The following is a 13,451-nucleotide window of genomic DNA, read 5'->3' as shown; positions in this document are numbered from 1 at the left end:
ATAATATCCACTTCTCTTGTACGGTCTTTGATGATAACATGCTGAACTTAAAGGTCGCCTATCATACTGTTCTTCATCAATCACCACAGGTCTCAGATATATACAGAGCCTGTCTCTGATTGGCTGAAACACCAAACAGATCATGGCAGCATTACCCATAATCCCCTCTGTTTCAGCCCTGTTTCCAAAGTGCTGATTCTCTGTCTGTTACTTTAGATTAAAATAAGGAGCCCCACCCCACGCCCCTCTGAGAGACATTTGGTTACAAAGAACTCAATGGTGCTCTAGGAGGAGATTCAGGTGATAAGGGGGGTGGGGGGTGGAAGGGGTTACCTTGGTTGGTGATTGGCTAATGGTTACACAAGACTAAACATCGTTATGACATCATAAAGTGGATCAGGACAAAAAGAGAGAGAATCTTTTTTCCTGAAACTTTCAGAGTCTTTTTACACAGAGGGGACACATGTTGATGTAGAAGAGACATGAAGAAGAGGGGACACATGTTGATGTAGAAGAGACATGAAGAAGAGGGGACACATGTTGATGTAGAAGAGACATGAAGAAGAGGGGACACATGTTGATGTAGAAGAGACATGAAGAAGAGGGGACACATGTTGATGTAGAAGAGACATGAAGAAGAGGGGACACATGTTGATGTAGAAGAGACATGGAGAAGAGGGGACACATGTTGATGTAGAAGAGACATGAAGAAGAGGGGACACATATTGATGTAGAAGATGTAGAAAAGACATGAAGAAGAGAGGACACATGTTGATGTAGAAGAGACATGGAGAAGAGGGGACACATGTTGATGTAGAAGAGACATGAAGAAGAGGAGCTTGCAGAATAGGTGAGCTTTAATATAGCACCTTTCAACACAAGGCAATTGAATTTTTTTAATGTTGGTTCCAATGAATTATTGGAACCAACATTTCAGGGTTATTTTTTGAATTTGTATACATCATTACTTTTCTGTCTTATTCCCAAAATATCTACCTTTTCATTATGTTTCTAAATTTCCAATTTCTGACTTGCATTGCCTAGACTTTTAACGGCATTGAAATGTAATCAAACTGAAAAGATGTTCATGTTGTATTGACTTATTGTACGAAACACACTAATCTAAAACCAGACACTATTTTAAAGTGTTTTTCTATTTAAGTAATGTACATAAAGAGTGTGTGTCCTAACCTTCCATTATTACCCAGCTCTCTGGAGACTCTCCTTTATTCTGGACTCCACACTTGTAGGCGCCTTGATTAGACTTGGTAAAATTGTAGAGGGTCATTTGACCATCAGACTCAGCACCGATGAAGACGCCATCTTTGTAGAAATCAGCAGAGGGGGGGTCGGCCATCTTTGTTCTGCAGATCAGAGTGACGTTATCTCCCTCCGTCACGGGGACGGCCGGACTCTGAAGACTCACTGGTCCACCTGAACACGAGACAAAGATGATAAATAACAAAATACATAAATAAAAGGCAAGGGACAAACTTCTCTTGATGCTTTCCTGGAGTAGTTTGAGGGGTTTTATGGAGGTTTGCAGGCTGTTAGTTTCTATAGTTTTCAAACAAAGTTGTGAAACAGCATCTGGACCTTCTTTACGCCAACACTTGAAATGCCATGTTCCCTCCCCAGAGGTCATCACCACAGTTACTACGAATATGTTTTTAGAGTTACATTTGCTACCCAACAATGCTGTACGATTCAATAGTTTTCAAACACAGTTGTGTGGTGGAAATGTATCGAGACTAACTAACTAATAATAATAAAATGGGAGGAAACCTTTACGTTATACTGAAATGAAGATTATTGGAATAAGACGGTCTTTTTGGGAGTTTATTCTTAAGGAAGGTGAATCGTTACAGAGTCAAGCAGTCTGCATCAGGAGGTCTGCAGAGGGTCTGATGTGCACATGCTCACACAGAGAATAGAAGAGGAGGGGCCGAGACAAACAGAAAAGATAAACAAACTATATATAGGATTCTTTAAAACACATCTGCTAGCAAATGGAGAAACATCATGTCTACACTCCACAAGAGAAAAGACCAGTAAGCTTAGAATAGCTCTCACATCATTTATGACTCATGTGGGTTATTTGCTGCTACTTGTTGTTAGAAAAAGAAGAACAGATGGTGAACTTGAAATGCTCCTTCAGTCTGATACCATTTTCCACAACAGTTGTGAAACAGCATCCGGACCATCTTCACGCAAAAAGCTTTAAATGTTGGAGCCAGGTGTTTGATTGGGTGTGACGATGTGTTAGCTTAACAATAGAGTTCGAGGTGTTTGCCACTCGCCTCGTCCAATCAAAAGAATTTTGAGAAAACTACTTCCCCATTTTTAATGAAACTTTGTGTATGAGCTAAGACAGAACTAAATCATTTATTGAGCCTTTCTAATTGATAGGGCTTGAATTATTCTTATTGTTGTTAACATTGAAAGAGCTCTCCTTCGCCTTAGAGTTCTGGGTGGTTTCTAGCCTCGTCCGATAAGGAGGGTTTCAACAGAACTTCTTGCCTCGTAGCTGTTTACTTTTTCTCCAGTAAAAAAGTAAGAGAACCTCTTTCACCAAGTAGTCATGCATGAAGCATACTCCCCGTTAGGTCTGACTCTCTATAGTAGTGTTTCCTCTCGTGGTCTGTACTCATACCAACCACTTCCTTTAAATGTAATCTGTTCCCTTAAAACTATCATGTGAATTCCCAAGGTGTATTCCAGCCAGTCTCTGTCTGAAACGTGTTCGACTCCAGATGTTGTTGGGATTATGATTATTTAACAACCAGAATTGGGAAATACCAATCAGAAAAGTCTCATTGAGGTCCAAATATGTGATTTTAAAGGTCACGTATAAAAAGCTGTACTGAAACAGGAGCGAGGACAGAAAGTATTTTTAGATTTTTGTCATGAATTGTGAATCCTACTGTTAGAGCCATTTTCCTTTCATCATTATGGTTTGAATGTTTGTCTTATTAATATAAGGCTTTAGAGTAAACTCTTAACTATTTATTTGTGTGAGTCACACTACGCTTTAACAGATGTTCATTTAAATCTCACTTATTTGCTGTTTAATGTTAGAAACGTTTTAAAACGCCACGACACCTACCGACTATGGAGATGTTGACGCCGTTGCTGCTGTCTCCGTATTTCGACTGGCACCAGAACACCCCGCCTTCGGACAGCTTCACCGTGGTTATGTTACAAGTAGACACACTTAGTTTGCCCCAGCCCGATCCGCACTTCACACTGAGGAGACAACATCAGTTTATTATTAAGACAAGTGGAAATAAATCTGCTTCATTCATCTTTCATAGCAACAATAAGCCTTGTTGCTCCATGTGTTTTTTTTTTCTAAATGGATTTTAGTGAAACACAACATAAAACAGAAGAAAATTAGAAATAAGAAATAAACCGTTTTTGTTGCTTCATGAACTTTGGATTTCATATATTTATATATCTAAATTAATATTAATACACCACTGTATATATATTATATTATAAAAATGTGTACATATGTGTTTACCGTAAGCCCTTGTGATGATATACATTTAATTATAATATGTATTAATATTTTATTTTATTTATATATTTTTTATTCATTTTACTTTAATTTAATTAACTTGTTATTATTATTATTATTATTTTTTGTATTAATTTTTTTTTTTTTAAATGTAAGTGGGGCAACTGTCACAAAACTCAATTCTCCCCGTGGATTAACAAATATTTCTGATTCTGATTTTAGACATTTGTGCATTTCACTAAATGCTTTATGTGACCTTGTGTAAATCTGTTAAATGTCATTATAACAGAAGATGTTTTTATTGCCTAACTTTTCAAACATTCCCTGCATACTACAAAACTGAGGACAAAAGTGGGAAACATTGCAAATAAACAAAATATAAACAATTAGGATTATAAATAAAGTGTGAAAAATGGACAATATGCTGGTTTTTAATGATATTAATGCGGTAAAACCGAGATAAGATTCATATTTTGTATCAGTAAACGTACAGGTCGGTATCGTTTCTCCACGGCGTCCATTCCCAGGAGCTCGAACTATTGCAGCTCACCAAAATGTTCTCATACTCGAAAAACTGAGAACTGTTGGGGATGACCATCACCGACGCTGAGAGAAAGAAAGAGAGAGGAACAAACCTTTAATTTATTTCCAAAAAATACTCCATACTTGTCCGGTTGCGTTAAACCAGGCTATGTACTGTGTTCGTGGTCAGACATTATGCACTTTTCAGTCTAAAGAGCTGTGAAATATCCGTCACTTTTGAAAAGTTCATTTCAAATCGAAGGACTTGACAGAAAATGGCCGATTGAGCGGTAAGAATTTAAAAGTCCTACAATGCTTTTCAAATATTGCAATCTAATAACAGATTAAAAAAGAGCCAGCAAAAAATATGGCTACGTGATCATTGTACTTAGTTTCTTTAATTATAATATACACATTTGTACGGTATTAATTGTAGCTGAGGCTTTTATCCAAAGAGACTTACAATAAGTGCGTTCGACCAGGAAGATACAAACTTGAAGAAAACAGAATCATATAAGTACATCAGGTTTCATAGAGACAAACATTTCAAGTGCTACTCAACTGGCTTTAGATAAGCCAGTCCTTTATTAGTATCTAAGTGTTCTGTTAGTATGTAAGTCCTTTGTTAGTATCTAAGTGTTCTGTTAGTATGTAAGTCCTTTGTTAGTATCTAAGTGTTCTGATAGTATATAAGTCCTTTGTTAGTATCTAAGTGTTCTGTTAGTATGTAAGTCCTTTGTTAGTATCTAAGTGTTCTGTTAGTATCTAAGTGTTCTGTTACTATGTAAGTCCTTTGTTAGTATCTAAGTGTTCTGTTAGTATATAAGTCCTTTGTTAGTATCTAGTGTTCTGTTAGTATGTAAGTGCTTTGTTAGTATCTAAGTGTTCTGTTAGTATGTAAGTGCTTTGTTAGTATCTAAGTGTTCTGTTAGTATGTAAGTCCTTTGTTAGTATCTAAGTGTTCTGTTAGTATCTAAGTGTTCTGTTAGTATCTAAGTGTTCTGTTAGTATGTAAGTCCTTTGTTAGTATCTAAGTGTTCTGTTAGTATGTAAGTCCTTTGTTAGTATCTAAGTGTTCTGTTAGTATGTAAGTGTTCTGTTAGTATGTAAGTCCTTTGTTAGTATCTAAGTGTTCTGTTAGTATCTAAGTGTTCTGTTAGTATGTAAGTCCTTTGTTAGTATCTAAGTGTTCTGTTAGTATCTAAGTGTTCTGTTAGTATGTAAGTCCTTTGTTAGTATCTAAGTGTTCTGTTAGTATATAAGTCCTTTGTTAGTATCTAAGTGTTCTGTTAGTATGTAAGTGCTTTTTATTTTGTATTCAAATTGCCGGAAGATGTGTAAGCTTTCTGCTGTCCTGATGTCAATTCCACCATTTTGGAGCCACCTTAAGTTCTTCTGTTAATATTTTTATGTTTATTTAATTTTTTGAAATCAATATTACTCACAGGAAATATTAAGTAGTCTCATTCTGATTGTAGACATTTGAACGGCTCTTTCTTTTAATTATGTTTTTATTTGCTCAGATGGCCTCTTTTTGCAACAAGCGCACAAACCGTTAAAAGACAAGAAGCGGCGAGCAACACACATCAAAGTTCATCAAGTCTTTTTAGATTTTAAATAGTTTTTAAATAATGTTTTATACAAATAGATGAGGTTTGAAAAAACTTACCACGACCGTTGACAAGCGTCTGGAAGAAACTCAACGTCACTGAAACATAAACTCACAGTTCAACCATTCAGATCTTGACTTTCTTTGAATTCTTTAACCGAAACAAGTCTAAAAGTTAGTTAGTTCCTGGTGATTATAATTAGGTTTGAATGACACTTTCTACTTTACTTACAGAGTAAATGCAGTGTTGTTCTCATGGTGTCTGTAGCTTCTCTGGACTTCTGGTCGGAAATGTGGTGGGGCTCAAAATCATCGAGAATATAAACCACACGATGGTGGCGGGGGAGGGGGGGAGGAAATGATACCTGCTGACGTTTTAACGTAGAGACACATCCTCTTGTTACAAATCTCACTAAAAGACCAACAGCCACATGAATAGCAGCAGTAAAATAGTTTTAAAGCAAGGTGTCATTGTTTCTAGCCATGATTTCTGTCTTAACTTCGGAAATCTGGAGGCGTTCTAGATAAATAATCTCTCCAATAGTCTTCTGGGTCAAACCATTGGGACTTTTACCAGGAAGACCTCGACCAGGACGATCCTGATTCCCATTGTTACGTTCCCTACCCAAAGATCATGAACACAGTTACTGTTTTTAATAGTTACATTTGGTATCTGTTATCCACCAATGCTGTACGATTTCCAATACAATGGGCCTACATTTAAAGGAACAAAGGTCATAGCCTGATGCTAGGAACATTGCCTACTGGCCTTGTTTAAGGACATTGGGAACATTGGAATAAACCTTACTAAACTAGCTAAAGTGACATTGAAGTGGACTGGTTTAATTTATTCTACCAGGCTTCAAAGTTTTCGTTGCTGCAGGACAAGTCACTAACTCGGAGGACGCCATGATTGCAAGCTTTAAAGATCTGTAAGAGGATTACTAAACCACAATGTTTTGTGCATTTGTTGCATTTCTCATAACTCGATATGCATCAACACATTTTACAACAAAGCAATCCACCTTTCTCCAGCAGAGTGCCATGGCTTTAGACCTTAAAGTTGAAGCGAACAGAACCACATCATCTGCAAAGAGAGACACACTTCTGACCTCCACAAATAGAAACTCTACTCCTACTAAAGATCAAGATTGATACCTAGCAGGGTTAGCTTAGCTTAGCATACAGACTGTAAACAGAGGGAAACACCGAGCATTGCTCAGACCAAACTCCAGGTCCAGCTCCCCTTAAACCAATAATACCCGCTCTCTTACACACCTGTTCAAATCTGCCTACTCACTGTAGTGCTCCCCATTATATGTTTCATTTGTGTCCACTTGATTGTCTCCTCCATGATTTCCTGTTTGTGTTTTTATCATGTTCTGCTGGCTATTAGCATTTTCTTTTTTAACAAATCGTACGGTGTCCTTGGGTGTCATGAAAGGCGCCTGAAATAAAATGTATTATTATTATTACTGGTCAAATGCCAAAAGGTTTGAGTTAATAAATATTGAGTATTTTTGAGTTTTATAGTATTTAGTTTTGTGTTTCTTTCAGGCTATAGACCTTTGGACACACGAACACTAACTACCCCTCCAAGAGGTTTCATTGTTGCTTGGATAATCATTTTAGACATTACATGTAACAGTTCTTTGATATGGTCTGGCCCCTCAGTACCAGACCCCCCCATTAGCTTTTATATCCTGTTCAAACTGGTTTCACACTAGGTGGTTTCTTGAAGATGTCTGCAGTGTGGTCTGAGGTGTGAGTTTGCAGCAGCAGATGGAAACAGGAAACTCTCATTGTTTGTACAAGATACGCTGAAGGTTGATTTCATATTGTTGTTTGCTATTGGGTGAAGTTCTATCACATGAGTTTACCCAGACAGCATTACTGTGTGTGTTCAAGTAGTTTGTCTTCATTGAAGAGGTCCATTTTGTAAATAATAGACTTCAAATATGTTATGGTCAAGAGGAGCTGTGACCTGAATACTTCACTTATTTCTGCTTGTAAAATATTTACAAGATTTGGTTGTGGGATTAATGGATTTGGATGTCAACCAGGAAATCACCCTTTTGTAAACAAAAATCTATGTTTTCCACGAGTTTTTATCCCAAATGTTTTAAGTTCGCTCTTGTAAATTAACCAATTCAATTTTATAAAAATACAAAAAACAAAATCACTAAAATATTTAACTTTAATGTTCAAAATTCTCAGTTTGTTCTCGCAGTATGACACCCTCTCTTGTCTCCGTCATTCCTGACTTACAGTAGCCCTAACCTCGTATAAAACCCACTCATTGTTGATGTTTAATTTCTATGCGAGCTTTATTTGTCATTTAATTCAACAACTCTGTTTTACCTCTGCTCTAGTGTTTCCACCATGCTTTCTGCAGGTGTAGGTGTTATATCCTCTGCACACATGCTGATCGTAAACACATCATTGGACATCAAGCCTTCGACTTCAGGTGAACTCTGGCATTACTGACATTACAATGTGAAAAAACCACAAGCCTTTTTTCTTGTTGAGTTGTGTCTCTACATCATCACAATGTTTTTTCAATGACTGGCCTGTTTCCTCTACTCTCCTGTGACGTTGTTTTAGTGCCAGAAGCTTTCATAAACTCGTTTTATCCAGTTTTAAGTCACATGTTTACATCTTGGTGCTGTTTAAAGAAGGGTTTTAGTGATGGGACGTCTGGATCTGAAGTTACCAGAGAAACAAGCTGAGCTAACGTTAGCAGTTAGCTAGCAATTCTTCCATCCCAATTTAACCAAACAGCATCAGAGAAATACACATTTTCATCGTGAAATAGCTAAACAATTACATATTGTACGTTTAAATAAAGCGGCAACCCTGATGACTTAACGTAACAATGTTTATTTCAAGTTTTTATTAAGCTTTTATAAAAAGAGCATGAAACAAATCACAGTTTATTACAATAAATATCTTAAAATTACAATAATATTGGAAGCAATTAATAGAATTAGATTAGATTGATTAATTTCTGCTTTTACGTAAAATATTCCCTCATTAATCCAGTTCTGACTGATTGTATGCTTAAATAATGTCAACGCGTTAGCCCGCTAACTAAAGTACCTGCTCAGCTAATTACCATTAGCAACCTATAACACCAACAGGAGTGCTTGTTGGATCGTTAAAAAGTGTCTGAAACACTCAATTTTGGATGCTGGGTTTGAAAGCCTCTCACCTTATCTTTTATCATTCATCATACAAATATTTCGGTAACTTTTCGTATGAACAAGAGAGTGCTACGTCAATCAAAATATCTGAAAATAAATTCCCTTATCTCCATGTTTAAATGATATAAGAGAAAACGGGAAACAGACTTTAGGTGTGGTCGGACAACTTTGTACAAGACTTCGTAAGAACTTCTAAGCAACATACAATCATACATAACAAAAACTGATGAATAGTAACTGTACCAAAAAGCTAAGTGTTACATATAAAAACAGTTTATGCATTGTATCTCCTTATGTTGACAACTTATTTTGATAGTTACTAACTTGTCGTCGGTTCGAAAATGTTAATAAATTAGCTTCTGCAGTCGTTGCGTCATATACAGCTCCTTTAAGCAAACGCTTAAATAGCTAGTAAAAGCTATGAAAGTAACATACAGTATATAAATGTTTACACGTATATATGCACCTGAAGAAGGTTTGAATATAAGAAATATAAAACTGTAGTTTGTCCAATCAGAGGCCTCACAGCTTGCTCTCGAGGGCCGTGTTGACTTTTTCTTGACCAACCATGTTGCAGCTTGGATCTGTGGCTCCGCCTTCTGCATCATCTGTTGGGATTAAAGTTAATTATTAAATCAAAATTATTTAAGTGATTTGCATAATGTGATTATTTCCACAAGTCTGTAAAAAATGTTTAATTTACATTCTTGTGAAATGTCCCTGTATGTGAAAACCTACATGGAGATAAAGCGGACTCGGATGCATTGTGAGGACTTCATTATGTGTTTGTGGGAGTGTGTGTGTGTAGTTGTGTGTGTGTGCTGACCTTTGACCTGTCGGTCCAGGAGGCGTGGTCCTGCCAGTCCGATACCAAGCGCTCCGATGGGCGCTGTGACCAGGATTGCTAACACGGCTAACGTTAGCACGTCCAAACCAAACTTAATCAAGGTCTCGTCACCCTCCTCCCTCGCCATGTCCAACGCCTTGGAGCCAATAGCAGCCTGGAACAAACAAAAAACGTTTTAAAATCCATATATATTAACTGGATGTGGACATGTCTCATTGAGGAGGTTCTGGCGGTTCTGTTATTGGGTTCTAGGGGGACATTGGGAGGTGTTTATGGTCATATATGTCCTTAAAGTAATCTCATAGTGTCATTGACAAGGTTTAACGATCCTATAGTAGGTTTTAGGGGTAATTGATTAAGCTTTAAAACGTAATCGAAGAGGTTATAGAGGTCCTTAGAGTTACCTTGGGGGATTTGTAATGCTCATATGTTGATTAGTTTATTAGCTGATAATGGTACCTGGCCACTCCCTGATGTCCATAAATTCCAGATAACCAATAATTAACGTCATGGGGATTAAACCAGTTCTTGTATACAGTTTATGTCTTTCTAGGACGTTGTAGGATTCCTGGAGGTGGGTGTACGATAGTCTATCTGTCTATAGTCATTGTTTTACCCATTATTCAAGGTAAAGTATGAAGAAGGTGTTATTGATAATCTTGGTGGTTCACACACACACCTGTACGGTGGCTTTTGGCAGCCAGGCCACAGAGATGAAGATTTTCTCCTTCAGGTTGAATCCCGCGAAGTGAACCAGCGCGAAGGTGACGAGCAGACGGATCACCAGGCCGATGCTGATGCAGGCCAGACCCAGACCTGAACACCCCGACAGAAGAGTGTTAAACTTCCTCAAGTCGTACATAAACTGTTCGAAATGTTGGAAAGTAAAGCTATAGGCCAAGTCATACTTCACATCCTGCAATTTTATTCCACACTCACACAGCGTTTGCACCTCTAGCTAGTTTGCTTAGAATAAGAAGCTAGCAAACTGAATGGTTGTTTTGATGAGCTTCCCCCAGATTGGGAATCAGTGTTCGAGGAGGAAATAAAGACCATCATATTGAAGTGACTGTTATTTTTGTATATAATGATTGTTGCTTTTATTTAGTTCTTAATGTGTGCATATGTATAAATGTGTCTTTTGATATATATAGGATATACATTTTTGCATACATATTTTTATATATATTTGTTTTTGTATTTGAGATTGTGGGGAACGGTATTTAGATCCCTCTGTTTGTATACACAAACTGGAATATTGACAATAAAGTTGACTTTGACAAAGAGGTTCAAGAAGTCTTATAGGAGTGTCTAGAGGTGATTACAAAAGCTGAAGTTCACATGTAAAACTCAAGGACAAATCCAGCGACTCCCAAATGTTTCAGTTGCCTATATATCAATCTAGCCCAACGTAAAGGGCATGAGTTAGCAACAACACTGTTTGTTTGTACGGTTCTCATGGTTCTTACCCACGGTGCTCGGGCTGAGGCTTGCTATTCTGATCTCTGCTCCAATCAGACCAAAGAGAAGCGGCTGGAAAACATCCCAGGACCGACCCACCATGGCCGCCACCGGAGCCTGAAGATAAGCATGAAAAACTCAAACAGTCCGGACTAAAAGACGTAGCGTAAAGAGGTCAAGTAAGTAATCTGTCTTAATTTACATTATTTAATTTCACATTCTTTTCTTGTACATATCATATTCTATTTACATGTATATAGACTTTTTGTCCTATTTTGTTTTTGCATTTTATATGTTGCATTGTTGGAAGAGCTCAGGTCAGAAACATTTCATTGCCATATCTACACTGTAGCTTTGTGCATATGACAATACAACTTTGAATCTTTGAATCAAGTGTTTGATCCAGATTAAAGTGAGATATCTTGTGTGTTACCTTTTCGGTTTTCCAGCCCAGAGCAGCCAGAAAGGCCAGCACCAGCGTGGAGAGACCGCCAGCTCCGGCAAAACCAATAACGTGGCTGAAGAAGACCGAAAATATGGAGAGACCCAACAGCAGGATAGTCCTCGTCAGAACCAGGTCCTCCTGCAGACAGACGGAGAGCCATTAAATAACTAGTCTATGATTCACCTGTAGTGTCTCGATCTAAAACAGCACAGCAGCTCAGGAACAGACCCAGGATCAGCCAACCACCTATTTAATTTAATTTCTGAACTATTTAATTTCTTCTTGCAACATTTTGATTTATTTTTTGCACAATCTTTTCTTATTTTTGGTATTTTACTAATTTATTTGATTGCAATGTAACATAAATTCTTGCTCAATTGTATTAATGTTTTAATTTATTAAATCTATTTTATTTTTGCACATGTTCATCGTTTTAATCAGCACTCACCTGGTCGTTGCTGGGGAAGCAGCAGAGGAACAGACCCAGGATCAGCCCGGCTATGACCCCCCCCACCACCTCCAGCAGACCCTTCAGGATGTTCATCCACATGGCCCCTGCAGGACAAACATGGTATATATAGACCAGGATAAAACCAAATAAAATAAAAACAGTATATTCCCCTCTACAGACCTGTGGAGAAGGTGATTCCCAGACAGGTGGAGAACCCAGTTATGGCCAGAATGTCGTCAAAACTCCCAGCAGCCATCAGGAGGGTTGGGATTCCCTGAACAACAACACAGAACATCATGGAGCATCATATAAATACAGAGAATACGTTCACGGGGACTTCAGTTTGATGCTGGCAGGTTGTAGTTGTTTTTAGATTATATAGGTTCCATTGGTTTTTGTACTCTGTCACGCCCTGGCTCAAGGGCGGACAAAAGAAGGAGACCACACATGATTCATATCGAATTAAAGTACATTTATTAAAGAAACTAAGTTAACTATGAAGTCCGTTAATCAGTAATGTGTGTAGGGTGCGAACATGCATCAGTATATAAAGCAAAGACAAACAAACCAAAATCCATAGAGCCAAGCAACCCAAGAGGAGAGAGAGGGTGTTTCTCAATGTCGAGGAAGGCTCCTCCAGAGCCACTATTTTAAGGATGCTACGTCATCGAATCCAGCCGAAGGACTGTTCCAATGTCCAGGATCCTTGGAATTCTACCGAGGACTGAATCCTCCGTTGTGGGAATTTTCGACGATGCACAAGTGTATCCTCCGCAGTCTTAAAATCCCCACAATGCTTTGCGCACGGACCAATTTCCAAAATCTTTGGCGTAAAATGTAAGGCGGGGCCTCTCATATGATACACACCTGCACATTTGCTAGCCTGTTCCATTCTTCGTTCTCCGAATGCCAGGAAGGATTCTTGCCTAGCCTCTGATGGACCTTACTTGGAAGACATGTCCTACCAAGGAAGCATCCTCGACATTGAGAAACACCCACAGACTTCTCAGGCACCCATCTATATCATAATAGAGATATTTAAGGAGGTCCTAGGTGTTCTTGTACTCATTGAAAAGATAATAGAGATATTTAAGGAGGTCCTAGGGGTTCTTGTACTCATTGAAAAGATAATAGAGATATTTAAGGAGGTCCTAGGGGTTCTTGTACTCATTTAAGGACCTAAGGATGCCATCATTGCTCTTTGTGTTCAGCCTGCACATGTAGTAACGTTTGCAGAGCGGCTCCCCCTGGTGGCAGACTAAAGAACAACAGGTGAATTATTTACCTTCTCCACGCCTAATCCTTCCTTCTGCAGCAGCAACATGGAGGGGACCACGACCGCCGGGGACACCGCAGCCAGGACGAAACTACACATACACACACACACACACAC

At 38.2% G+C, this 13,451-nt stretch overlaps 2 protein-coding genes across 2 annotated transcripts; both read right to left on the bottom strand.

The window, feature by feature from the left end:
- Positions 1–1,186: 1,186 nt before the first annotated feature.
- On the bottom strand, positions 1,187–6,261 carry LOC104961263 (sialoadhesin-like). The gene is made up of 6 exons (XM_010789524.1): positions 6,226–6,261; positions 5,884–6,016; positions 5,712–5,750; positions 4,012–4,126; positions 3,107–3,246; positions 1,187–1,434 (listed from the first exon to the last, which is right to left on the bottom strand). The coding sequence occupies exons 1-6, from the start codon at positions 6,259–6,261 to the stop codon at positions 1,187–1,189; spliced, it is 711 nt and encodes a 236-aa protein (XP_010787826.1).
- Positions 6,262–8,644: 2,383 nt separating this feature from the next.
- LOC104961262 (mitochondrial sodium/hydrogen exchanger 9B2-like) lies at positions 8,645–13,445 on the bottom strand. The gene is made up of 8 exons (XM_010789523.1): positions 13,344–13,445; positions 12,239–12,332; positions 12,056–12,162; positions 11,596–11,745; positions 11,171–11,279; positions 10,381–10,517; positions 9,681–9,855; positions 8,645–9,462 (listed from the first exon to the last, which is right to left on the bottom strand). Exons 1-8 carry the CDS (start codon positions 13,431–13,433, stop codon positions 9,377–9,379), a joined length of 948 nt encoding a protein of 315 aa, XP_010787825.1. The 5' UTR covers positions 13,434–13,445; the 3' UTR covers positions 8,645–9,376.
- Between the last annotated feature and the right edge of the window lie 6 nt (positions 13,446–13,451).

This window comes from Notothenia coriiceps, unplaced genomic scaffold (assembly GCF_000735185.1).
Source record: "Notothenia coriiceps isolate Sejong01 unplaced genomic scaffold, NC01 NC01_scaffold00032983, whole genome shotgun sequence".
Classification (NCBI taxonomy): domain Eukaryota; kingdom Metazoa; phylum Chordata; class Actinopteri; order Perciformes; family Nototheniidae; genus Notothenia; species Notothenia coriiceps.
Note: the sequence above shows the minus strand (reverse complement) of the source record. Positions and strands in the feature narration are given on the sequence as shown.

Bases quoted from the DNA above. Each gene is read 5' to 3' on its own strand.
- LOC104961262 (XM_010789523.1), bottom strand. From the start codon at position 13,433: ATGTGTAGTTTCGTCCTGGCTGCGGTGTCCCCGGCGGTCGTGGTCCCC. The intron at 12,163-12,238 runs GTCTGTAGAGGG...TTTGTCCTGCAG, and splicing joins GGGAATCACCTTCTCCACAG to GGGCCATGTGGATGAACATC. The intron at 9,463-9,680 runs GTCAGCACACAC...TAATCCCAACAG, and splicing joins CCTGGACCGACAGGTCAAAG to ATGATGCAGAAGGCGGAGCC.
- LOC104961263 (XM_010789524.1), bottom strand. From the start codon at position 6,261: ATGGGAATCAGGATCGTCCTGGTCGAGGTCTTCCTG. The intron at 6,017-6,225 runs GTAAAAGTCCCA...AAACGTCAGCAG, and splicing joins TCCTGGTCGAGGTCTTCCTG to GTATCATTTCCTCCCCCCCT. The intron at 5,751-5,883 runs GTAAGTAAAGTA...TTTATGTTTCAG, and splicing joins AACAACACTGCATTTACTCT to TGACGTTGAGTTTCTTCCAG.